General features: G+C 44.4%; 1 protein-coding gene across 1 annotated transcript; it reads left to right on the plus strand.

The window, feature by feature from the left end:
* Positions 1 to 229: 229 nt before the first annotated feature.
* On the plus strand, positions 230 to 27,798 carry mthfd1b (methylenetetrahydrofolate dehydrogenase (NADP+ dependent) 1b). The gene is made up of 28 exons (XM_080784740.1): positions 230 to 344; positions 4,059 to 4,143; positions 4,770 to 4,829; positions 4,951 to 5,004; positions 5,168 to 5,304; positions 5,455 to 5,555; positions 7,028 to 7,164; positions 8,884 to 8,995; positions 9,249 to 9,376; positions 10,170 to 10,267; positions 11,670 to 11,843; positions 12,737 to 12,873; positions 14,142 to 14,188; positions 15,648 to 15,755; positions 17,263 to 17,337; positions 18,523 to 18,625; positions 18,949 to 19,025; positions 19,629 to 19,769; positions 20,687 to 20,755; positions 21,366 to 21,477; positions 21,977 to 22,116; positions 22,822 to 22,863; positions 23,009 to 23,109; positions 23,628 to 23,805; positions 24,046 to 24,153; positions 25,599 to 25,751; positions 26,109 to 26,225; positions 26,994 to 27,798. The coding sequence occupies exons 1-27, from the start codon at positions 307 to 309 to the stop codon at positions 26,196 to 26,198; spliced, it is 2,805 nt and encodes a 934-aa protein (XP_080640866.1). The 5' UTR covers positions 230 to 306; the 3' UTR covers positions 26,199 to 26,225; positions 26,994 to 27,798.
* Positions 27,799 to 27,876: the final 78 nt, after the last annotated feature.

Genomic DNA, 27,876 nt, shown 5'->3' on the forward strand with positions numbered 1-27,876 from the left:
GACAAAAATGCTTGTATTTAAATAATAATTTTGAAGCTGACTGGGTGCCCTTCCTTTTAGGAATACCACTGGTTTAAACAACATTATTAAAAAGCCCAAAGTCGCTTATAATAATAAGCGAACATGGCAACACAGAATACGTTACTAGCGTAACGACTACTACTATACCAGCAGCGTCTCAAAACTTGGTTGTGTTGTGTTGCTCTCTCTCTCTGACTCTCTCGTCTGACTCTCTCTAAACAGCAGTGTGAAGATAGACACTCACACACATCTGCATCTCACAACTGTCCCCAGCCAGCTCACACCATGTCAGCTCAAATCATCAGTGGCAAAGAGGTTTCAGCGTAAGTTGATTTCATTTATTCATCTTATTAATAGTACATGCATACTTTGAATGGATGAAGAAGCAGCTATAATTGAGCCATGCGTCTGTGTGCGGGGCTAACTGTTGCTCATACTTGCTTCTGAATTTATGTCCATTTCTATAGGCTATTAACCAATTCATTCATTCAACTATTGGTCATTTTGGAACGCTTAAGACTTGCGTACAGTGCTGGTATATCTATTGATTGTCTTGAACTTGAGTGACAAACAATGAATTGGTTGTTGTTATAGGTAGGTGGCATTGTGTGTTGACCACGTGCATCAAAATCTTCTGCATGGATTTTATAATATGAAATGTTTGTATTCCTATTAATAACTCGGGCTGAGAAATAAGAAAAACTGGACGTATAGTGTTTGGCAAAGTTTGAATTGGTGCCATTACCCTCTGAAGTCAGGCCAGGGTCAACTTTGGCCAGTGTGTTTTGTGAAGGATTAATGGTTTAGGCATTATGTAATAAGTTGAATATTGTAGCCTTTGCCCTTTACGCATGGGGAGTGACCTGTGGTGATGTTGATAGACACGTTTATGGCATTTAGAGCTGATTATATTCAAAACCAAATGCCTTGCATTGCTATTTTTCCACTACATATAAGCTTATAAACAAAACAAACAATTCAAAAATCAAATAAATAACAATTAACAATATGGCGTAAGCATGTCTGTACTGCCAATTCAATGCTCATGCACTTACAAGTTTTGAAAGGAGACAAAACACTACTTTGATAGTGCAGCAATCAGTGGCACATGCTTGTCACAAGACAGATGGCCATGGCCTGCAGCCAACTGCCCCTGGCCCTCACACTACCTATTAGCTAATTATTTAATTCAAATGACTGACCAGGGTTCCATTCATCACCTCCATGTACAGTTATTTGCATTCTGTCCTCACTAACTGCTGTCATTTGGAGGTCGATTTGTCAGAGCTGAAGGAGACAGGTGTTGTGTTTCTAAGTGCTTGGGTCTATTATGCATGAAATTGGCCTAGTTATTCCAGGAAGGCTTTGACCTTGTACTTTAAAAAAAAATCAGAATGCAACAATACTATGTGGATGCCCCTCACTTTCTTCCCCTAGCTGAACTGTGGGTAGAAATGGATGACATTTTCATACAATCAAGGCTATATGTTTGAACCCTAGGGTGTAAGCCTCACAGGGTATTCTAGGAGTATTTAGGTTGTGGATGCATTTATGATAGCCATCTATCTCACCAACTTAAGGGATTGTTGCTCTCTTAGCCACTTGAACCCTAGCATCCCTAGGCTGGGCATGTCATAGGGGGAACTTTCTGAATCGACAAACTCTCAAAAGCTTTTATCGCCTATTTTCTGGGTGAGGATATTTGTTGTTGTAGAAAAAGCCTTCCTTTGAGTAAATTCAGTGTGTCTGGTTCAGAAGACATTGGCATTAGTTACATTAGTTAAAGTTGCACTATGCAACTTCTTGAATGAATACATTCTGTATGGTAGAGTATGTTAATAATATATATATAACTTATTAGGGATGTCCCGTTACACTTTCTTCGTTCCCGATCTGATCCCGATACCACCGTTTCTGTTTTTAGCCGATACCAGAGAATACTATTTATATAATAATAAAAATAATTATTTTATCTGGTGTTGTTAATAGCGGACTCCTCACTCAAATGTGCACTTGCAGTTTGGGCAACTCGAAAGCAAACTCCACATGCCCCAACATTTTATTTACCTACCATAGTGTCAACCCCTTACCCCTGTGTTGAATCGGTGGTTAGACTGGCATATTCGCCGACACCGATATGATCAAAAAGGACCGACATCTCGTATACAACGTATACAATTGGGGTCGCATTTTGTCTCCCTGCTCTTCTACTGAGACATTTAGATCGTGTCAAATGTCATGATGTCTCACCTAGACACGGGAACTGACAGGAATTCTGGCCTGATGGTCAAGATTCAATGCATCTCCTGTGCAAGCATGCAGGCTGGCTCTCTTAGCTCAATGGTAAAAACTTCCGGTTAAAATCCGGGGTACAAAAGTGCGAGGTCTGTGTCTTTTTGTTTGAACTGTGTCACGTAGAGATATTGCTGTGTCATTGTGTCGAGTCATAATAATGTTCGACGAATGGTTGTCCTCTCAGACAGGCTGGGGATTGAAGGCTCTTCTTGAGACAATCCTACACCTTTTTAGGACTAGTAAAAGAGCTTAGAATCCATTCTGCAACATTTCACAGAAACCTCCTTTTGGCATTCATTCAGAAGCGTCGTGTTGCCAACTGTTTATATAGTCGTGGTGGGGCTGGGGTTTCTGAAAGAAGTACCCGTCCATGTAAGAGTCATTTGTGTCACGGTCACTCGGACCAGTGTTGTACATCACATGATCAGGTGCCCAGCAGCCCAACCCCTGTAAGACCAAAAGCACAGACAAAGGTTGTGTGATCCAAGACTTGCATACATGCATGCATGCATACACACAACTCATATGCAGGTCTTGAATAGGAGTTGTGTGTACTGTATGTAACACAATTGTGTGTATGTTGACTACACACTTTAAAAAGCACACATCTTAAGCTTAAGCTCTGTCCCCCCCCCCCCCCACCAGTGCCATAATAAATGTAGAAAAGCAAGATCAAAACACTTAAGGGCAGGCCTTGCGTAATCTTTATCTTATCTTTACGTCTATCTGATGATGTGCCTATAGCTTTGTATCATCTTTAACGTATTGCAAATGTTTGTCCCTCTGTTCTCTATTGGCATTAAGATAACGTTTGGACCATTCACCTGAAATGTGAACGACTTGCTGCAATGGCCTGGTGTCCGCTCAGAGATACTATTTCATCATCACAAAATGACAAATGTTCAAAGTATCAATCCCTCCAGAAAACATTGTCCGTCATGGTGCATTCATCACGGTTAAGGTTATTACTTTCTATGTCCTGCTGGTTCATTGGGACTCGAGGGTTCAAGGTTAGCTTTATTGTCCATCAAACGACATTCAAAACACTAATTATAAAAGTCTACTCCTGAATAGGGAGTAGAATAGAGACCGATAATTCATAGCATTCAATAGTATAAGCGTCAGTGAAAGTGGGCAATCTGTGCAAAGAGGCGAGAATAAGGTGCTATCTGCTGTTCAGCAGCTGCATAGCAGTCACCCATCTCCAATCTCACTTTGCTTCATGGGCTGCCAGGCCATGGAGGTCTATAGCTTCAAGTCTCTGGCAACACAGCATTCATGTGAAAACTGTCCAGTTTCTTGACCACATGACATGAACCCTTACCCTAGCATCCCTAATCTGGGGAGAAGAGATATGGTGTAGAGATGAAAAGGGAGGGGGGGGGCCTTCTAATCTAGACCACTGGGTGACGGTCAATGAAGTATAAGGTGTAAGTGGTTAAACGCTAACGGACATGCCTAATGTTAGACAAGTAACCGCCATCAGAGTGCAATCTGTCCTTAATGGTCCCATCATGAGGATTAATCATCTTTTTAAAATATAAGGATAATATTAATGGGACCATACAAAGCATCATAAACTAAATAAGGAAAATAGTGGATTTTCAGCATCATGTCATGGTTTTCAGTAGAAATCATCAATCATTTTCGTGGCAATGGCAATGCAAAATAAAAAAGTTAAAACTTTTGAATTGCCCCCCAGACTAAAAATCTAAAATTCTCTTCCATTCTTTGGACCCCAGCCAGGTGAGGGAGAGGCTGAGGAAGCAGGTGCAGCAAATGAAAACTCTGGACCCCAATTTCAGCCCCGGTCTGGTGGTCTTACAGGTCAGTGCAAGGTGGTCATTATTGTATGGATCTGGGTGTTAAACTGTTAATGCAGTGGTCTCAAACCTTTGTGCAAATTTTTATTTTTTCCATAGACTTGTCTGGCCTATGATGTGATTTCGGAAAGCCTTGCATTGGCGCCCCTAAAAAAAGCATTTTTTAAAGTTGATACGTTTCAACGCACATCTTCACACGAGTGAAGATGTTTTGCAAGTGAAGACCGTGTACGGGATTTATTGGAGACAAATTACAATGCCTACAAGCCAAACACGTTTCTATTCATAATGTTCTGATATTCAGTGACAGAAACACAATCGCTGGTGCCCAAGGGTTGCCCGTATTATGCTTGTAATTTGCATGTAGTCTTGGTCTTTTGAATAGTTTAGTTTAGTTTAAGTAAAATCTTAGTCAAATGTTTTAGTCTAGTTGACAGTGACACCTCAGCGACACCTATACGCACAACCAAGCATAAAATGAAATGACTTGTCGTGTTTGTTTCCACTGGGAGTTTCTACTGCCTAACATTTTAATCTTTTATTTAGTTTCCGTAGTTGACTTTTGGTCAACGGAATGAACACTGACGAGCATTGAACAGCAATGGCATAATCACTGACATGTATCTGTAGGTGGGAGACCGGGATGACTCAACGCTTTACATCAGCATGAAGCTCAAAGCAGCTGCAGAGGTAAAGAAATCAGTTTGCCCTGATATTTACTATTCACTATGCCTGTGTATATAATACATACCTTCCTTACATGTATGCAATCTCTCTGGTGTTTTAGAACTAACCCCGTGTTTCTGAACAGATCGGAATAAACGCTTCACACAAGAAACTCCCCAAGACCGCTACCGAGGATGAGGTGAGGGATGGGGCCGCAAAACCACAGTTGACCGCACGCACGCACACACGCACATACGATACGTACGTGCGTGCGCTCAGGAGGTAGAGCAGCCGTGTTTGGGACCGGAAGGGTTAACGGTTCAATTGAGTACAATCAAGATTCTTTTTTACTTCGTCCATAGATTCTCCGCAGCATCAAAGAGGTGAACGAGGACTCGTCCATCCACGGCCTCATCGTCCAGCTTCCTCTGGACTCCTTCCACGAGGTCGACACGGAGAAGGTCACCAACGCCGTGGCCCCAGAGAAGGACGTGGACGGGTGAGAGAGAGAGAGAGAGAGAGAGAACACACGCACGCCAGCTTGACATGATGATGACGACCCTGAAATTTCACCCGGTTCACATTTACAAAATGTGCGCGGGCCAGCGTTCAGATGGTTTCTCTCTGTCGTTTTGTCTTTGTCTATAAGGCTGACCAGCATCAATGCAGGGAAGCTGTCTCGCGGAGACCTGGCCGACTGCTTCATCCCCTGCACTCCTAACGGCTGCATGGAGCTCATCCGACAGACCGGTGAGTGGGGGAATGGGCCACGTACTGTACAATGCATTTAAAGGTAGAGTAAGTGATTTCACTCAAAAAAACCGTAGGTTTCGTTTTTGCCTTGGGACCCAGCCTTTCATCCAATCAGGATAGAGAACCAAAAACGAAACCTAAGGTTTTTTGACCCCCAGGGGTTAACTGGGGACAGGGAGGGACTCATTATATGGTCAGCACACTCTATAGTAGAGAGGATTATCATAACAAAACAAAAACATAAGTGATATTTGAATTAAGTGAAATCACTTACTCTACCTTTAACCCATTTTAGACCCCAGGACGATTCTGCAAAATGTCTTCTAAATGCTGACAGTTTTCTGAAAAACCCTCTGTTTCTGTGTCGGTCGTTTCTCAAACATTTTCATGTCAAGGTTACCCCCAAGATTATATGCAATTGGCCCCGGCCGACCCCCCCCCCCCATCTGACAATAATGTTGTTCCAGGGAGCCCCACCCTAGAAACTAAGAGTTAAAAAAATTCGCTCTGAGAGAATATATATTCAAAGATTTGCACCACATTTCCACGAATTAAAAAAAAAATAGCAGACCTACAAGCTCGTAGCGCGACACTCGATTATGAGCGATTATTTTACAACGGTGAAAATAGTGAATCTACAAGCTGAGCTTGTAGATCGTCTATGGTTGAATAGCCAACATGTAAATAAAGTTTATATCGATAAAGTGTTGCTTTATAATGAATTATTGTGAGGCTGTATTAACCCATTTTGACCTGAGATCAGATTCTTAAAAATGTCTTCTACGTCCTGACAGTTTTCTGAAAAAGCTATGTTTCTATGTCGGTCGTTCTTCGATTTTTCAAAAATAGCAGACCCACAAGCTCGTAGCGCGCCACTCGGTGGCGCGCTATGAGCTTGTAGATCTGCTATTTTTCAATATCTAAAGCATAACATAATGCGGGGTTGGAGGTGCTCCGATCGATCGGCCATCATTTTAAATCATCAGATTTTCACTCCAAAACATATGACCGATGGAGTCATTTAATGACTGTCAATCTGGAGAAACCCCATCTTTTATACCGTGGTATAAAGGTCAATCAGATATATAGTAGTAATATTGTATAAAAGTCAATACAATCTGGCATATATCGCTTTGCATCTTTGTGACGGGCCTATATACATTCTCCTCTACCTCCCCACACACGGGAACGGTTTTAACGTGGCTTTTGACGTCAGGAATAAAGCTAACCTTGACTAATTTTGGAAGTATTAAAATGTTCTCCTTACGCACACGGCCGGTATTGGTATCGGCTGATCGTGAGAAGAGAGGGAAAAAATAAAAAATAAAAACGGTGATGGTGATTGGTCCCAAAAAGCTTATGGGAGCACCCATAAGGTGCTCGAGTTTCTCAACTAGAGCTCGTGGGTAAAAGATGAACTTGAACACTGTTTTGACGGAGGTGACCATTTGGCCGCTCGTCGTCCACAGGTGTGTCCGTGGCGGGGAAGAGAGCCGTGGTGATTGGCCGCAGCAAGATCGTCGGCGCGCCCATGCATGACCTTCTGCTCTGGAGCCACGCCACCGTCACCACCTGTCACTCAAAGACCGCAGACCTGCCCGCAGAGGTAACCGATTGGTTGAGAGACTCGCCATCAACCAGCCAATCACACCATGACTAGCAAGGCATCTATACAGTAGTATGCCTGAAGAGTGGCATGCACAAAATAAAAAAGCCAATGTTACTTCCTGTGAATGAGTGAATGTGCTGCGTGATTACACTTTTATGAATGTAAATTAATCTTGATTTCATTCACCTGTGTGATTCCCATAGCTGCACGTTCCTCCAAACACGCCGGCTTTTATTTACAGAACTACATTTTGCGTTTTGAGTCTCATTCAAGATGACGCCCAGGTGTATTTCTCATTGTGAACTTAATCGGCACACTAGAACATACATGTATCTGAAAACATTTTAGGTTAGAAATTAGCAACTTGGTGACAAACATTCATTGCAGCTTTTAACCCAAAAAGTCACTTGAATGCAAAACATATTTTGATGATTGATTTCATTCGTTTATGTCTCTTTAAGAAAACGTGTCTTTTAACCAACAGTCATCAGACCAATAACGGAACAAACATTTTGATAAACATTGCATGCCTAGCAAGCAGATGTATTATGCACCATTGTCGATTATGGGCTATATACGTAGTGTCTGTGTGTGTGTGTGTGTGTGTGTGTGTGTGTTTTTGTTTGTTGTGCTATTTAACTTGCCAAAGGTAACTATTTGTTTTTATTACTATTTATTATTTAATCCACAATTCATCTAAAAGCTCTGAACATGTGGCGTGGCGTGCAGTGGCATGCATAGACATTTAGAGGGGCAGGTGCTCAAGTGAAAAATGGGCACGTGGAACCGGCCGGCTGCCTTAATAGTGTGAGATTTATTGATTTTGGGGCATAAATAATATATTAGAAACTGTATTTTTTTCTTTCTCCCAAAAGGGCACATTGCTGTCCACAGGGCAAGTGCAGGTGGTGCTCATGCCCTAGTGTCTTATCTGTGCACGCCACTGGCGCTGCGAACTTGTAGATCGGCTCACTTCTCACTTTTTTATGTCTTGTTGTTAAGTTGCACGGTGAAGGTGTTGTAGTATAGTTCGTGCATTAGACTGGTTGAACCTGAGCAGCACATGCAGAGATTTTGTCCTTTGCCGTCTGCCGGGCGGCCGTGGTTTCAGCGGTAGAGTAACCTCGCCTCACCAGGCTTTCCACCAACTCGGAGGAAAGCCCGGTCTCTGTTTCAAAAGTCTGTATGATCCTGTCGGGAGCGGATGATATCGCTACGTCATGTTGTAGTATTGTTTTGTAGTCGACAGGCAGGAACAACAGGCCGGCAACTTTATTGAGGGAAATTTCCCTCAATAAAAGCTCTCGTAGCCTGTAGGGTTTTTTTTTTTAGAAAAATCGGTTTGAGGGGAAAAGGAAGTTGCCGCCTGTTGTTCCTGCCTGTCGACTACAAAAGAATACGACAACATGACGTAACGATATCATCCGCTCCCGACAGGATCATATACCCTAAATGAAATGGTGCCCAGGCTAGGGGTAGAGTGGCCGCTTGAAGGTTCCCAGTTCGATCCCAGCGCTCCACCAGAGTTGGTGTCAGAAGTGTCCTTGAGCAAGACTCTGAACCCCTAATTGCTCCCGATGTGCAGGTTGGTTCCTTGCATGGTTTCCTCCTCCGCCGTCGGTCTGTGTGTGTGTGTGTGTGTGTGTGTGTGTGAATGGGTGAATTCGCCTTGGATAAAGGCGCTATATAAATGTACCATTTACCATCTCCGTCCAGGTGGGCCGAGCAGACATCCTGGTGGTGGGGATCGGTAAGGCGGAGATGGTCAAAGGGGAATGGATCAAGAAGGGAGCGGTGGTCATCGACTGTGGCATCAATCACATTCCTGGTTGGTAAAAACATCCGTGCTTTCAGAAAGGCTCTGTCCTAGTGTTCGCCGTGCATGTCAGTCAAACTACAGACGGATAGATTCTTGATTAAACCCCAAAGGGAAATTCAGGTATGCCATAGCTCATCGTACAGACACGAGGTTAGTTAACACATTATTCTCCTCGAGTGGCCATTTGTACCACTCGCTGACCTCACATGTTGTTGTTTTTTTCCTTCTCCTTTCCCCCCCCCCCCCCTCGTTTCCCCCTCAGATGAGACCAAGGCGAGTGGGAAGCGCGTTGTGGGCGATGTGCACTACAGCTCGGCCAAGGAGCAGGCTGGCTTCATCACCCCAGTGCCCGGCGGGGTTGGACCCATGACTGTAGCCATGCTCATGGCGGTATGTATGTAGTACCATGACTGTAGCCATGCTCATGGGGGGTATGTACCATGACTGTAGCCATGCACATGGGGGGTATGTACCATGACTGTAGCCATGCACATGGGGGGTATGTACCATGACTGTAGCCATGCACATGGGGGTATGTACGTAATAAGCAGTGAGAATAATAAGCAGTGATTGATCGAGTGATTGAATACTTTATTAACAGTTTGCAGAAAAGAAAGCAGCCATTGTAAAATACCCAGTAAGCTGGGGCCTCGAGTGTCTTTTTGCTTTTCTGAAACAGTTACAAACGTATAGCAATATTAACCTAATAAAACGATATTGAATTCACAAAAGTGCGCCACCAGAGCGAGCCACATCACTTCCTTGTTGTGCTCGGCAAGTAGGCTGTGTGACGGGAGAATAGCGCTTGATGTCTTTACGGGGCCGCCTGGAGCCACACATTCACAGTCATATGAGCCGGGCGGTGCTCAGACGCCCGCACGGCATGGGTTTGTAAGGCAATGTCTGTCTGTTGGCTTGTTTCCACATGGGTTTCTATTCACTGAAACATTTGATGACACACAGATCTGTACCATATACAGTCTATGAAAGTGAGCCCAAGAGAAGAAACTAGGCTACGGTCATGCACACTTTAATCCTATATAGCCTACACTGGCTGTTTGAAAATAGCTGATTTACAAGCTCAAACTCTGACTGAGAGAGAGTTACTCGATGATGAGGGTGTGTGTGTGTGTGTCTGTCTGTCTGTCTGTCTGTCTGTCTGTGTCTCTCTGTCTGTGCGTAGAACACAGTCCAGAGTGCACAGCGTTTCCTGGACCAATACCAGCCAGGGAAATGGAACTTGACGTACACCAAGCTGAACCTGCAGAGGCCTGTACCCAGGTCAGCACTGTCTCTGTCATCCACTCTGCTGTACCCAGGTCAGCACTGTCTCTGTCATCCACTCTGCTGTACCCAGGTCAGCACTGTCTCTGTCATCCACTCTGCTGTACCCAGGTCAGCACTGTCTCTGTCATCCACTCTGCTGTACCCAGGTCAGCACTGTCTCTGTCATTCACTCTGCTGTACCCAGGTCAGCACTGTCTCTGTCATCCACTCTGCTGTACCCAGGTCAGCACTGTCTCTGTCATCCACTCTGCTGTGCCCAGGTCAGCACTGTCTCTAGTGTCATCCACTCTGCTGTACCCAGGTCAGCACTGTCTCTGTCATCCACTCTGCTGTACCCAGGTCAGCACTGTCTCTGTCATCCACTCTGCTGTGCCCAGGTCAGCACTGTCTCTGTCATCCACTCTGCTGTACCCAGGTCAGCACTGTCTCTGTCATTCACTCTGCTGTACCCAGGTCAGCACTGTCTCTGTCATCCACTCTGCTGTGCCCAGGTCAGCACTGTCTCTGTCATCCACTCTGCTGTACCCAGGTCAGCACTGTCTCTGTCATCCACTCTGCTGTGCCCAGGTCAGCACTGTCTCTGTCATCCACTCTGCTGTGCCCAGGTCAGCACTGTCTCTAGTGTCATCCACTCTGCTGTACCCAGGTCAGCACTGTCTCTGTCCTCCACTCTGCTGTACCCAGGTCAGCACTGTCTCTGTCATCCACTCTGCTGTGCCCAGGTCAGCACTGTCTCTGTCATCCACTCTGCTGTACCCAGGTCAGCACTGTCTCTGTCATCCACTCTGCTGTGCCCAGGTCAGCACTGTCTCTGTCATCCACTCTGCTGTACCCAGGTCAGCACTGTCTCTGTCATTCACTCTGCTGTACCCAGGTCAGCACTGTCTCTGTCATCCACTCTGCTGTGCCCAGGTCAGCACTGTCTCTGTCATCCACTCTGCTGTACCCAGGTCAGCACTGTCTCTGTCATCCACTCTGCTGTGCCCAGGTCAGCACTGTCTCTGTCATCCACTCTGCTGTGCCCAGGTCAGCACTGTCTCTAGTGTCATCCACTCTGCTGTACCCAGGTCAGCACTGTCTCTGTCCTCCACTCTGCTGTACCCAGGTCAGCACTGTCTCTGTCATCCACTCTGCTGTGCCCAGGTCAGCACTGTCTCTAGTGTCATCCACTCTGCTGTACCCAGGTCAGCACTGTCTCTAGTGTCATCCCTACCAGACGCGTCGGTAGGGATCGTCTGACTACACAAAACTAGGGAGCCCATGCCTCACACACACACTGTATAACTCTTTATACAGGGTTCTGTGAGTTTGTGTGACATGGCTTGGTGCTTTTCTTTTCTTTTCTTTTGTTCCCTCTGATGGATAAGGTGTGTGTGTGTGTGTGTGTCTGTTTCAGTGACATCGTGATCTCCCGCTCCTGCGTGCCCAAGCACATCGAGCGTCTGGCCAGAGAGGTGGGCCTGCTGTCCGACGAGGTGGAGCTCTACGGACAGACCAAGGCCAAGGTCCAGCTGAGCGTCATCAAGCGCCTGCGCTCCCAGCCCGACGGCAGATACGTGGTGGTCACTGGGTAATAATGGATTGGATCCGTTGGTTTAGCGTTACTCTGAGAGAGAGCGTATACACACGGAACCCAAAAATGGACCCCTTTTTGGTTTCACTTGTATACACGCTCTCGGAGTAGAATTCACACTTATTTGAACTGGGGACCGCCACACCCTGACGAGACATTTAGTTTGACTCGGCTGCACGGATAAATATTATATGATTATTATTTTTTTAATGTATGAAAATAGCCCAACTATAAGCTCAGTGCGAGGTGTTGTGAGCTTGTAGATCGGCTCTTTTCACAAGCTCTTTCTTACGTAATATATTGGCCAATTTGGTATTACTGTCAGGTCATTACATTTAGAAGTGTGCAGATACCCTGTATGTATGTTGGTTTGTTTACTGGTGAGTGAGAAAACAATGTTGCTAATCATCTGGTCCCCCAAAATAATTTGGGGACCCTCGATACCCAGTTTGGGAACCACTGGCCTAGTGCATATCAAACTGGGGGGGGTCCTTGAAATCGATTCAATTTTTATTAAAGTGTCAAATCACAACATGTGAAGTTGTCTCACGACACTTTACATGTAGAGCAAAGGACCGAGAGATCCCACCCAGAGAGCAAGCGATTTTGGGACAGTGTTAATGAAAAACTTAAAGGAAGAAAACGTCAAGCAGAACCCGACTCTAGGGTGGGCGCCGGCCATCTGCCTCGACCGCGTCGGGGGAGAGAAAAGAGAGAGAAGGACGGACAGACAGACAGACGGAGAGAAAGGAGGGACAGAGAGGCGATGCGTTTTTTTTAGAACCACTACATTGGAGCGTAATACCTTTTACCACGGCTACTGTACGGCAGAACTCCTGCTGTTGTCGGTGTGTGTGTGTGTGTGACGTCCATATCTTGTGTGTCTCCAGCATCACCCCCACACCCCTGGGGGAGGGGAAGAGCACCACCACCATAGGCCTGGTCCAGGCCCTGGGGGCCCACATGAAGCGCAACGTGTTCGCCTGCGTGCGCCAGCCCTCCCAGGGACCCACCTTCGGCATCAAAGGTCAAGATTATTATTATCCCATTCTGACCTGAGATCAGATTCATACGAGGTTTCCACTGGACACACACTGGTCTGATTTATAACCCATTCTGACCTGAGTCGTTCTTCAAAAATAGCAGACCTACGAGCTTGTAGATCTGCTATTTTTCAATAGCTAAAGCATAACATGATGCTAACGCCAAATTGGGTTCCCGTTCAGAATGGGTTATTATACAGTAGAGTACAGTACACTCACTGATGGCTGTTATGTGTCATTTGTGTATCGCGTTGTGAGCAGTATGTCAACCTCTTATTTAGTTCTCGGAGAACACATTGAGGGCTTGGACCCTGTTTTTACGAAAAGAAAAAATAACACAATGTAAAAAAAAAAAAAGGGAGGGGGAGGGGCAAAGAAAAAAAGATTAATAATAGAACATTTCATCACATAGTTTAGCAACATCAATTAAAACAAAGGGATTTGATCAAAGTTGATATGTCCGACAGAAAACGACCTAGGAAAACAAGAGAGCTGTGCTTGAGTGAAGTCTATATGGTGTTCCAAGTGTGCGGGCCGCTGCACTTTGAGTAGTCCTGAGAGCATGTGTGATAAGAAATGAGTTTTACATTTTAAAAGTTAATTTAAATAAGAGGGTGAACTCCCAATTAACCCATTTTTGGGCGGGAACCCCTTTTGAAAAATAGCAGATGCGCGTACGAGCTTGTAGGGTCTGCTGTTTTTGAAAGATCGAAGGAACGACTGACACAGAAACATAGCTTTTTCAGAAAACTGTCAGGATGTAGAAGACATTTGTAGAATCTGATCTCAGGTCAGAATGGGTTAAAGCTTTATAGATAAATTAAAAAACAATGAATGGTGTCTCCTAGTCACAAGGGAGGGCCAACCAACATCATTGTACAATATGCCTGTTCTAAATCTGAGTGAGGGCAGAATGATAAACAGAGTCCAAACGTTTAAGTGTGGTATAGCTGATTGGTTTTTCTATATAATGTCCCCGTAGTCCAGAGCAGAGAGGAATAGTGTCTCAATTAGCCTCTTTCTAGCATTTTCTAATAAAATTGTGCTTGAGTGGTTAATATGTTTTGTCTTAATAACTACTTACCGTACTAAAGCTGTCAAATGATGTCAGCGGCGTAAATGGTACACTACGTGCTTCTCTGAGTTGTAGTGGAGTAGAAGTAGAACGTATTTAAAAATGGAAGTAAAGGGGGGAAAAAAGGACCTCAAAATTGTATTCTAATTGTATTCTGTTATTCCTCCGCATGTGCAGGGGGTGCGGCCGGAGGCGGCTATTCACAAGTCATTCCAATGGAGGAGGTACCGAACGGCATTCTCTTCTTCACTTTACCAAGCGGTTAACAGTTCCACAGGAACTATTAGCCACGATTTTGAAAAATCGTGAAAATATTTATTTCAGAAAACTGGATGATTTAGAAGATTTTATTTATTTATTTCGAGGTCGGGCCCTAAATGGCACTAAATTAAAGGAAGACTGACACGCCCCTCGGGAGCTAATAACTGCTATCAAACAATGCTATCATGATTCTGACGTCAGAGTGGCGAAAGCTTTCCCCAACGACTTCTATGCGGGCTCGCCGGGCTTGGTGGCCGTGGTAGCATAGCAACTTATGCTACTATTTTGGTGTCACATTTAGCTTGAATACTGGGTGAAAGTCTCATTAAAAAAATTATTTTTTCGCAACATTGTTCAGGTGAACTGTGTGTTTATGCTTGTTCATTGTAATAATCAATATCGCTATGATTATTTTATTTATCGCCGCGTCGCTCCGCATGACAACATAGTCTAGCCCGTCTCAGATGCAGGCTGCACACACACGGACGGACGGACGGACGGACGGACGTATAGTCTCTGGTCAGGTCCCTGCATTGAACTGGGCATGTGTGTACGCACACACACACACACAGACACACACACACACAGACACACACACACACACACACACACACACAACTTTTAGCCGTGGCTATAGTGCATGACAGCGGGGAAGAGATTCCGTGCCATTGCATGTGTGTGTGTGTGTGTGTGTGTGTGTGTGTGTACACACATGCCCAGTCCCCCGTAGAGGCTCATGATCTCGTCCGCAAGACTATGCCTCGGCATAGCGATATTTATTATTACAATGAATACAAACATAAACACACTATAGTTCACTTGAACAATGTTGTGGTAACTAACTACGGTATTACAGAGTGAGAGCGAGGGTGTACATGTCAGCCTGCGGCTGAGAGGGGAAAAGAACAGTAGTCGCGCTGCTCTCACAGCGGCCAGACAACAGCAGACCGTCCGTAGTCGCGACTGTCGCGCTGCGGGGCTGAGAGGTCTCAGAGCGGGCAGACAGGGGTGTTGGCGACCGGGGGAACATGGGACTCCAGTCCAAAATTTGCGCTTGTGCTGCAGTTCCCCTAAAAAACCCCACGCCAACCTCAATTGCATTCAAACTAAGCATTTCTGGCGAAAAAATAATTTTTTTCAATTACATTTATAGCCAATATGACGCTAAATGTACCGTCAAAAACGCTAGCCTGACCTATAGCCACTTGTTGCTAGCGCCGTAGCCCCGTTTCAAACTGTTTCAAACTGTTTTCAGTCAGACCACGTGATGTGCTGTACCACCCATATTAATTTCGGGGCATGTCAGCGGACCTTTAAGGTTGTGAATCAAATATTAATATTGTGTGTGTATACCGTACCGTACACGTCTCCTCAGGCTTTGTATTCTTGATCGATTTGATAATTTATTTCTCCTGGCTTCAGTTCAACCTCCATCTCACCGGTGACATCCATGCCATCACCGCCGCCAACAACCTGGTGGCGGCCGCCGTCGATGCCCGCATGTTCCACGAAGCCACCCAGACCGACAAGGCAAATATACTCCCTGTTTTTTTTTTGAGTGGTGCAACCACTCCCAAGGAACAGCAATGTCCGTGTCCGCCTATGTGTTCACCTATGTGTCCGTGTGTTCGCCTATGTATGTGTTAATGAGCACCATAATGAGTACCAGTAGGGGTGCTGTATGCCAGAAACAGAGAGAGAGACAGACTGTTGCCTGCTAATGAGAGAGAGAGGGAGGGAGAGGGGGAGAGAGAGGGAGAGAGAGAGAGAGAGAGAGAGGAGTTGCACCACTCAGTTCACACAGGTGTGATTTTTTATTGTTGTGACTTGTGATTCACTTTGTGTGAGATTATGTCCCACATTATGCCATGTCAATAAATAGACAACACTGCCCCCCAGTGGTGTTATCATGACGGTAGCATTGCTAAGGATAGATGGATAAAAGATGGATATCTTTATTGTCATTCAGCAGCAGATGCATACAATGCATAAGAGAACGACATCGTTTCACTGGCTTCAATCTGCTAGTTAAAAGAAAATCAAAAATACTATTATTACTAAAATCCACTTAAAAAAAACCCCAATACAGCACCATCAGTTATTAGGGATAAGGATTTTGTGATATTGCACTTGTTTAAGGCCATATCTACCACTGAATGCATTTCTTGCCATTCCGATTGTATGCCTTATAGTATATAAATTTGCCAGGACCGCCAAATTGCTAAATTCTATCCTCCACAGCCTCTATAGCTAGTGGTTATCATTAACCTTTTAATTTCATGGACCCCCCCGGCCCCACTATGTATTAGAGACCATGGACCCCCATTTGGTAAATTTTTTTAAATCTCTGACATCGTATCATTCTCAGTGATAATGTAACTCTTAAGAGTGTAACCATTCCATTTGTACACTCTGAGTTACAGACCCATAAGGGTCCATTTTGTTTTACTCTCACAGATTTAGCTGGGGACCCCTTTGGAACCTCCTCAAGGACCCCTGGAGGTCCCCGGACCCCCACTTTTGAGAACCAGTGAGATAAAACAAAACTCGCAACAATTTGGGCCTTTTCATTTGTACCGAGTGGTGGAAAATAGGCTTCTATAGATGGCTCAAGCCTGAACCGCACCAATGATTCGCCATGCATTCATCTCCTTGCAACCACTTGCATGCATTTATCCCCAATGGCAGTTGCAAGGATTTTACATTGGTGTGGTTGACCTTAAAACTGTTTTGTAGCAAGGAGTTGTGACTAGTTGTGTTGCGAGTAGTTGCAACTGGTGTGGTTTGGGCTTAACCCATTCTGGGCGGGAACCCCTTTTGGTGTTTTAAACATTGTGTTATAATTTAGCTATTGAAAAATAGCAGATCTACAAGCTCGTAGCGCACCACTCGGTGGTGCGCTACGAGCTTGTAGGTCTGCTATTGTTTTGAAAAATCGTGAAAATATTTTTTTTTATTTCGAGGTCAGGCCCTAAATGGCCTAAATGAAGGTTGTGAATCAAATATTAATATTGTGTGTACCGTACCGTCTCCTCAGGCTTTGTACACCCGGCTGGTGCCTCTCAGTGGAGGCCAGAGGCAATTCTCCCCCGTCCAGATCAACAGGCTGCAGGTAACGACGCCAACAACGAGTTATCGTCTCCGAGAATGTCCCTAAACAAAGCATGGGAAAGGAAGGAAAGAATTGAGGAGATGCCAAAGGCCTCTATGGCAATGAAAAAGGGCAGCACACTCGTATAGCCACGATGTTGGAAATGTATTTAACGGAAACCGACGTTTCGACCTGTGAGGTCTTCTTCAGGGACTTTCCTAAAGGAGACCTTGAAAGCCGTCTGTCCAGTTGTAGAGGTTTTTGTAAGTCATTCCAGTCATCGGGTGCTGTCAAAATTTGACCACAACAGGTATTTGCTTTTGGAGTTATTGACCCATTTTGTCCTCCATTCATTCTGAGCATCTATCAGGGCTGTGCTGTTTCCACTAGATTAGGCCACAAGACTGTGACAGCAACAAGAAATAACACAATGTTTATGGTTCACTGTTGAGAAATAACTAATGCATCACTGGTTAATTAATACCAACAGTTAAATGTTTAATTGTATTTTTGTATTCATTGTTTTATTGCCAGGATCCTGAGTTGAGTCACAGACATACCTCTCGGGTTAATGGTTAATGAGCGTGTGGATTTATATTAGTGCTGTCCAGCGATTCAATGTTTTATTCAATAATCACATGAATTACCTAGTTAATGTGATTAATCACAATTAAGTCATCAGTTTCTATCTGTTCACAATGTACATTAAATTAGTTTACTTGGACAGCCCTAATTTGTATTGTATTATATTTATATAATATATTTTTGTTTATTTATATTTTGTTTAAGTATGTATGAAGATCAACCGTTCCCTAGAACACCGTTTCCCAAGCAGTGGGTCGGGACCCGTTTGTGGGTCACAGACACATTTTTAGGTGTCCCTTTATTTTAATTGTAATTAAAAACAAAATTCAATGATTTTTTTTTTCTGATTTCATGAAGAAATCAAAGAAGAGGAAGAATAAATTGGAATGCAAATGTTTGAGAAGTGGTGAAAATTAGCCGATCTTCAAGCTCACAACGTGGCGCAAAGCGGCGCATTGTGAGCTTGTAGATCTGCTATTTCCACTAGTTGGGGTCCCGGGCAAACGTCTAATCTCTCTTTTGGGTGACTGTGCTGAAACATTTGGGAACCACCGATTCCCAGACAACCCCCCCCCTTCACCTGTGTGTGTGTGTGTGTGTGTGTGCGTGTGTGACGTCTAGAAACTGGGCATCGACAAGACGGATCCCGCCACGCTGACGGACGAGGAGATCTCCAGCTTCTCCAGACTGGACATGGACCCCGCCTCCATCACCTGGCACAGAGGTACACGCCCACTCTATGACGTCACACACGTGTCACTACTACGGGCGGCGGGTTCTCCTACTTTCTCCAATTGTTGTTAGACTTCTTGTAAATAAAGTCATGTTGAGAGTTTTAACAATAATTTAACTCTTGGGAGCGTGAAATGAAACCAAATGGACCCGAAACAGCGTTTCCCAGGCCAGGGTTCTCTACTGGGAACGTTCCTTTTCCGGTGTGTGTTGTAAAGAACGGTCCGCCTGACCTTGACATGCCCAGAATCTTAAGACGCCAAGCTAGGGGGTTCATGTGGTTGAATGCGTATACCGTCTTCTGTGTCATTCCAGTGCTGGACACCAATGACCGTTTCCTGAGGAAGATCACTATCGGCCAGTCACCCACTGAGAAGGGACAGACTAGAGAGGTGAGCATGGCCACTTGAGACCTGTACAGTGTGTACTCAATCTGATGACAGGATGGCGGAAGATCTGCCGTCTTCGTCTGTAACGATGACGTGCCTAAATAGGTTAGGTTTGATATGATATGATCTAGGTACTTTATTGTCAGTTCACACTGAAATGTGTCTTGCGACCCAGCAGCAGAACACATATACGCACATTTTGACATGACACAAAGAACAAGACAATTTCCATACATAAAGACATGAAGACAAGAGCAATGTCCACCGCCTAGATTATCCCCCGTGGCTACTACAACTCCTGATTGAGCCTCAAAGTCGACTGGTGGATTTAGCTTTACTCCCGGTTGAGTTCAGGAATACGGTCATCTTTGGGCATAGCTTTATTGAGGTTGAGTTTAGGAATAAGGTTAGGTTTAGGCATAGTTTTACTGAACACCTGGTGGCGACTGTTCCAAAGGTCGCCGGATTTGACCCCCGGGGGGGGGGGCGAGCGTGTTCTTGTATTCCCCGGCGTCCTACTGAATGTCCCCCTCTTTGTCTCCAGCAGTGACACACTGATGCTCACTGATGGATGTGAAACGTCTCTCTCTCTGTCCCCCCCTGCAGGCCCAGTTCGACATCACGGTGGCCAGTGAGATCATGGCCGTGCTGGCGCTGACCAGCAGCCTGGCGGACATGCGCCTGCGCCTGGCCAAGATGGTGGTGGCCACGAGCCGCGCCGGGCTGCCCGTCACCACCGAGGACCTGGTCAGTGGCCTGTGGTTTCATCTAGGGGACCCCCGAAATGTATTTACAGTATATACTGTACACAGGATACATTATTGGCCTTGTTTAAAGGTTTTTAGGTTGTTTTTTTTTTCAACCAAGGTTCATGTTTTAGGTCGTTATTAGAGAAAGTAAAAGATGAGTGTAATTCTTTATTTTTATTTGCTGCTTTCTTTCGTTTTGGCGATTTTTGACAGGGAGGCGAGGGCATTCGAACATGGTCCTAAATATGTACCATTGTTTTTGAAAATAATTTAAAAAAAATATATTTTTTACTATACAGTGGGTTAAAAAATATATATTTTTTACTATACGTAGTCCTACTAGACCCCAATAAATTATATCTGGCCTCTTGGTCTAATAGGACTATAGTAAATATGAAAGAAATCGCAGTAAAATGTTGCAAAAAAGGACGTATTTTGCCCCATGTTCGAATGCCTGTAAAAAATAGCTAAAATCACTAAAACGAAAGAAAGCGGCAAAAGAAGAAAAATAAAAATACACTCTACTTTTACTTTGTCTAATGACAACCTAAAACCTGAACCTCTGTAAAGTTGTCCTTTTAAAAAGGATGTACCAACTGGAGGTACTGTACCTCGAAAACAGCAGCCTAATGGGGAATAAGTCAAAATAGTGATAAATGGACCCTTTCCTAAGCCCCTGCACCCACCCGTAAAATAAATAACATTGACCGCTATGGGACTTAGCTAGGAATCCAAACTAAAATTAGTTTTACTCGTATGTGCCTGACTGTACACAAGATGTTAACAACAAAGTACAACCTTGAACCCCGAGTGTTCTGGAGCCGTCTATTCTTACACAGTAGCGTCTAAACATTGTATCATGTTCATCATGCTGGTTTTTAGTGCTGAAACACTACGTTCTTCTCGTCTCTCCAGGGTGTGTGTGGTGCTCTGACCGTCCTGATGAGAGATGCCATCAAGCCCAACCTGATGCAGACGTTGGAGGTGGGTGAAACATGCAGCGCCATCATGAAGTAGTATTAGTAATAATATAGATTTGTTGTACTGTGAAAGGGCCTGGTGCAGGCCCATTTAACCACCCATTTTGACCTGAGATCAGATTCTAAAAAAATGTCTTCTACATCCTGACAGTTTTCGGAAAAAGCCATGTTTCTATGTCAGTCGTTCTTCAATTGTTTTTAAATGGCAGACCTACAAGCTCGTAGCGCGCCACTCGGTGGCGCGCTATGAGCTTGTAGATCTGCTATTTTTCAATAGCTAAAGCACAACATAATGCTAACACCGAAAGGGGTTCCCGCCCCAAAATGGGTTAAAAAAACAAAAACAAGCTAATCCTGCATCTCTTTCAGACGAGACTGGCTGGCTTACAGTGGCTCATTGGCTTCCATCCAGTCAACCAGTCATTTTGAAGTGTTGGTTATCAGCAAGAGTTTTCACTGGAACCTTTTCCAAATGGTGTGTGGTTATGTGTGCTGCTGTCTGCCGCCTGTTGCATTTACTGTCTGTCTGTCTGTCTGTCTGTCTGTCTGTCTGTCTGTCTGTCTGTCTGTCTGTCTGTCTGTCTGTCTGTCTGTCTGTCTGTCTGTGTCCACAGGGAACCCCCGTGTTTGTCCACGCCGGACCCTTTGCCAACATCGCCCACGGAAACTCCTCCATCCTGGCTGATAAGATTGCGTTGAAGCTGGTTGGACCCGAGGGCTTTGTAGGTGAGTGCAGTGGAACAGAGAGAGGGAGAGACATGCTCCATGTAGGTGAGAGAAACATTTCCCTGTCCTGGAAAAAGGTTTGGAATTTATCAAAGGTCCTGGAAAAACATTTGGCTATGCATTTATTTGGCTGTTCACATTGTGTTAAGTAGTTTTTGCCGAACGGCCTGTGCGATTGCAGCCTATCATGTACCGGACGTGACAAAAAGAACAGATCTACAAGCTCACAACATACTACTATGACCATATAGGTGGTGTAGCGGAAGAAGTTGGAATGGAATTCAATTATACTATACTATATTCTATGCTTTATTTCTGCTACGCTGCCTGTCTTTGGGCATTACACAATGATCTAAGAGACTCATTATTGAGACTGAACGATTGTTATATAGGCCTTTAAATTAGGTCATATATTCTGGGAACGTTTTTGTAAATTCACTGGTAAAAATTACTCAAATGTGCCTTTTTTTTTGATGATGTCCTTTATTGTCCCACACAGTGACCGAGGCTGGCTTTGGTGCCGACATCGGAATGGAAAAGTTCTTCAACATCAAGTGCCGTTACTCGGGCCTGAGGCCCCATGTGGTGGTCCTGGTGGCTACCGTCCGAGCCCTGAAGATGCACGGAGGTGGACCTCTTGTAGGTTCATGTTAGTGTTGTTTTCGTCGACTAAAACTAAGACGGAAAATGTTTCGTCGACTACCTTTTCCACTGAAGAAAAACTAAATGGAAACTAAATTAAAACTATGCTATGGTGACTAAAACTAAGACTAAATATACCGACAATTTCATCAACAAATAAAAACTAGACTAAAACTATTTTACACGCATGCTGAAAATAGCAGATCGGCTATTTTCAGCAAGTGTAAAATAAGTCATTATGACGGCAACAAGGCCCGCAGAAATACATTTTAGTCAACTAAATAACCTGTAGATTTAGTAGACTAAAATCTTATGACATTTAGTCGACTAAAACTAGACTAACACTAATACATTCCAGGTGACTAAGACTAAGTGAAAACTATTCAGGAGACTATGACTAAAACTAAAATAGAAATTTGCTGCCAAAAACAACACTGAGTTCTCTCTTTCTATTTACTTGCGTTTGACAGCTATACACAAATAATGTACAACTGCAATGTTTCCTAGAAAGATACCACCATGGCAGGCAGGTACTTTACCCCCCAATGCGCCACCCGGGAGCCACCTCGAAAACACCAAAAGAACACGAAACATTAAACTGGAGGATTGTCGTCCCATCACAGATTTAGTAAAAATTTGCAGTCTGTGATCTCGGCGAATTTACTTATTTTGTTGTTGTTTTTTTTTTAATTGCTTTTTTAGGTCACTGCTGGGATGCCACTGCCCAGGGAATACGTGGAGGAGGTAATGCATCATCTTCGTCCTCATCCATAGCGACTTAAATGTCATACTTTTCCTCTGCAAGAACAGGGGGGAAGATGTTGAGGCTTTAGTTTATCTCTTCGGTCACCTCAGTCTCACCTGTGTGTGTGTGTGTGTGTGTGTGCAGAACCTAGAGCTACTGGAGAAGGGATGCAGTAACATGAATAAGCAGATAGAGAATGCCAAGCACTTCGGCGTGCCAGTCGTGGTTGCAGTCAATGCTTTCAAGTAAGTGTGTGTGTGTGTGTGTGTGTGTGCGCGTGTGCGCGCACATGCCAGTCGTGGTTGCAGTCAATGCTTTCAAGTAAGTGTGTGTGTGTGTGTGTGTGTGTGTATGCGCGCACATGCCAGTCGTGGCTGCAGTCAATGCTTTCGTGTGTGTGTGTTTCTTTTTTTTTACTTAACCCATTTTGACCTGAGTTCAAATTCTAAAAAACGATTTTTCAAAAATAGCAGACCTCCAAGCTCGTAGCGCGCGCTACGAGCTTGTAGGTCTGCTAAAAATCGAAGAACGACTGACATAGAAACACTGTCAGGATGTGGAAGATTTTTTTTAAAATCTGATTTAGTAATTAGTAACTAAAGTTTTCAAATAAATGTAGTGGAGTAAAAGTATTGGAAATCGGAAATGCTCAAGTACAAATACCTCAAATTTGTAAGTGCAGTACTTATAATAACTCAAATTAGATTTGATGCCGTGCCCTTTGTATTCCTCCTGACCTTTTTCTTTTAAACCTGAAAACCAGGACCGACACGGAATCGGAGCTGGACCTGATCTGCCGCGTGGCCAAGTCTGCCGGGGCCTTCGATGCCGTGCGGGCCTCCCACTGGGCCGACGGCGGAGCCGGTGCAGTGGCTCTGGGGGAGGCCGTCGAGAGGGCCGCCCGGGCCCCCAGTGACTTTAGGTTCCTCTATGACGTGGAGGTATTTAAGTTCTCGCGCGGGTTTACACAGTGACGCTCCGGGTATATTTCCTGCCCCGTCCGTGTCACATTGTTTTCTCTCCCACCGATGCATTAAACTCTCAGCCGTGATCTCTCACTCTCCGTCAACAAACCACCCCATAATGATTTGCTGTTGCATTTTCTTGTCGCTCGCTTTAATCTTTTCAAGCCATCGATTAGTTTCCGGCCCCTTGACTTGTGCTTTGTGATTCTCCGTTAGCTGCCCATCGCCGACAAGATTCGAGTCATTGCCCAGAAGATCTATGGAGCGGACGACATCGAGCTGCTGCCCGCGGCCCAAGAGAAGGTGGAGCGCTACACCAGACAGGTCTGTACGGTACCGCTTGCTTACTGCACGTGTGCACAGTTGTGAGTTACTACTTATTCGAGGACGCTCTTAGCGGTGGTTAGAGGATGTCCACCGTGAGACTGGGAGGTACAGTCGGGTGCAGTACTTAGTTTAGACAGTTTTTGGTTTAGACTAGTCATTGGTTAGACCAGTCATTAGTCCTACAACTACAACCTATCTCAAACCCTCACCCTGAACCTAACCTCCCACGGGGCACAGCACACCTAAAGCTAACCTTAACCCATGTCTAACCAATGACTAGTCTAAACTAAGTATGCACCCCCGGAGGTACGGGGTTCAATCCCCGGTCGAGTCATACCAAAGACTAGTATGATGGTACCGAGTGCCTCCCTGCTTGGCTCCACAAGTGCTTGTTTGGGGGGGTAAGTCCCTGCGGCATACTGGTGTCATGTCCAGGGGGTGTACCAACTAGTAGGTTGGCTACACAGAGCTATCTGTGGTCCAAATGGCTCGAGAAGGTTCGGTTCCAAAGAACCAGCAACGGGATGAGTGATCAAACAAATGGAGTGGTAAAAAAAAAAAGATTCAGCGCTTTTGACGTATTTGGCATCCGTGGACAAGCAGATGTCATGCATCCATCTAAATAATGCACATACCTGTAGCATCTGTGAACACATTCGGCGACAAATACAAGGACACTTGAGTGGCAAAATGATCTCGTCAAACCTGTTTTAACAAGGCTGCTTAAATGCTTTTGTCAAGATGTATGACTGTGTTGCCTAACTGGTTTATCTAACCATACTGTGTCAAACCTTAATCGTTGTGCTGTTGATTTGACTCTCGGACGCTTTGAATGAACAGAATTAAAGTGACGTTCGGAATTTTCGAACCTCAAGTTAAGTCAGTCAGTCGGCGGTTCACAAAAGGTGTGCCGCCCACACAGTATCATTGCAATATATTCGACCAAACAAAAAGGTGTGTATTTATTTACCGTTTAAAACGCAATTTAGTTTTCATTGTCCATGCGTGCACCTCTTTCTTTTTAACAATTCAGCTCTAAATTTGTGACGTGTCTGGTTCAAACGGGGTTTGTTGCTGCTTTGGTGTCATCGAGCAATTCTTGAATTATTTTTATTCATACATATTTGATGAGTAATTTAATTCAGCAGTTCGTCAAATTATTGTATTTGGCATCGGTAAATAATAAACATTTAGATATTGATAAAACTTAAAAGTGATAACACCTGATGACACCAGATATGAACACGTATATGTGACTTGAAAGTTTGACTTGACCTTTAGTCAGTTTAGTGTACCATGGGCACAAGCATAATTAATTACAATTCATCTAAGTTACTGAAGCCATCAAATTGACATACGCCTTGCAGAGGTGGCGATCATAAAAAAAATGATGAAAGATAAAAACATGGAGGTGAATAACGCCCGTCTCGTCACCGTCTCAGGGCTTCAGCAACCTGCCGATCTGCATGGCAAAGACCCACCTCTCGCTCTCTCACGAGGCCGACAAGAAGGGCGTTCCGACCGGCTTCATCCTGCCCATCAGGGACATCAGGGCCAGCGTTGGCGCCGGCTTCCTGTTCCCGCTGGTTGGCACGGTAGGCACTGACTAGACGCACGCATTTCCTCTGTTGTGTATCAAGGGTGAAGTCGGCCTTGCAGCCAGCTGTACGCGTTAAGCACTTCGCTTTTTGCACTTGGCAAACGATGCGTTGTTTTAAATGGACATTCTGTTTTTAATGCATACGGGGGAAAAACACAGGAAACGAACTGGGTTTGATTTGGGGAAATGATAGCGACGCCAGGTTTTGTTCTTGCTTAATGTAAGTCGCTGGATTAAGAGCGTCTGCTAAATGCCTAAATTGTAAATTGTAAAGTGGTTATTAATCGTGATTCGTAACCTTATTATTATTATTATGGTTGTGGTTGTGAGTGTGACTCTGTGTTCCTTCTAGATGCCTACAATCCCAGGCCTGCCCACCAGACCATGTTTCTATGACATAGATCTGGACCCTGAGACGGAGCAGGTCAACGGACTCTTCTAAACGTGGACCCTTTGCACTGTTGAACTGGTGAGGAAGCCAGTCCAGATCCATTATGTCCCTCTCGTGCTAGTCTCGCGTTGACAGACTGTTGCCTCTTGCAATTTTAAAATGCTTCCGTCATACAGCCTGGAGAACGGAAGCTCTGATCATGAGTAAGCGACAAAGCGGAAGTGAAGCCTCCTCCGCACTTCCGTTTCATCTTTACAGTCGCGCAAATGTATCCGAATATCAAATAAATATAAAATCTAAGCATAGTATAATAGCTTGTTGCTTAGCAGAAATGGAAATGGTGTGCTGCCAGTTGCTTATAGTTTGATTGATTGATTGAAATATTTATTAACAGTTTGCAGAATTACAGTTCATTTCAAGCACAAACTCAATACAAATACTGTTAACTGTGAGTGGACGACCCAATTAAGCATTACACTTGTTTACAAGAGGGTCCACCATGTTCAATTCATCAAAACATTTAGAGACGTACAAATAGACACTTCTATATAGACAAAGAACAGAACAGGAATTCATCATAATGGAGGTAAAATGGGAAAAGAAACATATACAGTGTGGGGGGGGGGGGGATTCAGATTTTACGGGGGCCAGTTTCGAATTGCAGCCGTCCGTAGGTGCCCTTTGAGAGCGGTTTTGAGTGAGTCAAGGAGTCTTAATGACTGTTGGTAGGGCGTTCCACATCTTGGTGCCATAGGAGAGAAAACAATTTAGTCCCTCGTTAGTGGCGGCATACTGTCATGAGTGTCATCCCAAGGCGTCATATTGTCCTTCGTGTCTGTGTTACAGATATGACATGTGGACCCTTTCCCTCCCAAACGGAGACCTGATCAAATGTGACGGCCAGAGCACAACGACTTCCTCTTGTCTTTGCCTGCCATTCATGATTTCTTTTCATCACACGTTTTTCATTCACACCTGTAAATAATCAGTTTGCTTTGCCCAGAAGGGTGAATTAATCACCGGACAGATTGTCCACCAGACTCCACTGCTGCTGCCTGTCTTGCTAGACTTTTAGTTGTTTACATTCCCTTTTTTTTTATAGGCATGCACGTCAACCTCTTATGGCCTATTTGAGTGATAGTTAAAATAGCCGATATACAAGCTCGCAACGCGTCAAAGAGGCGCACGCACATGCAATGGCGGTCCCCTGAAGTTGGTCTGCAACCCGGTAAATGTTGCATTTGTATAGCGCTTTTATCCAAAGCGCTTTTACATAGATTGAAGAGATTTAAATGATTTAAAATGCAGATGTACAAGCTCGGTTGTGCGCTTGTAGATCTATTTTCGGTATGGAGCACGAATTAGGCATTATAATGTTGCTTTATGTAACTAATTCCGTTTTTATATTATGTTTGCTCTTTGCTCTCGACAGTTGAGTTGTATGGTTCACAACACAACTCTTATGAGCTTGTATATCTGCTATTTTTTGGGGGGGGGGGGGAATTGTGAGCCCTCACATGACTACTAGTACTCGTACCATAGTAGTGGATTCTCATGTACTTAGATCAGTGGTTTTCAACCATATCAATGTCCATTATGTATTTGGCATTTGATCCACGGACCACGATTTGATGAGATTCAGCCTCGCAGACCCAAAACTAAACGAATGTTGATCGAAAGATCAATTCTACATTATTTATTTGTGTAGACTTTTTGTAAATCAAGTCAT

The sequence above is a fragment of the Protomyctophum bolini genome (genome assembly GCF_963924005.1).
Source record: "Protomyctophum bolini genome assembly, chromosome: 15".
NCBI lineage: Eukaryota > Metazoa > Chordata > Actinopteri > Myctophiformes > Myctophidae > Protomyctophum > Protomyctophum bolini.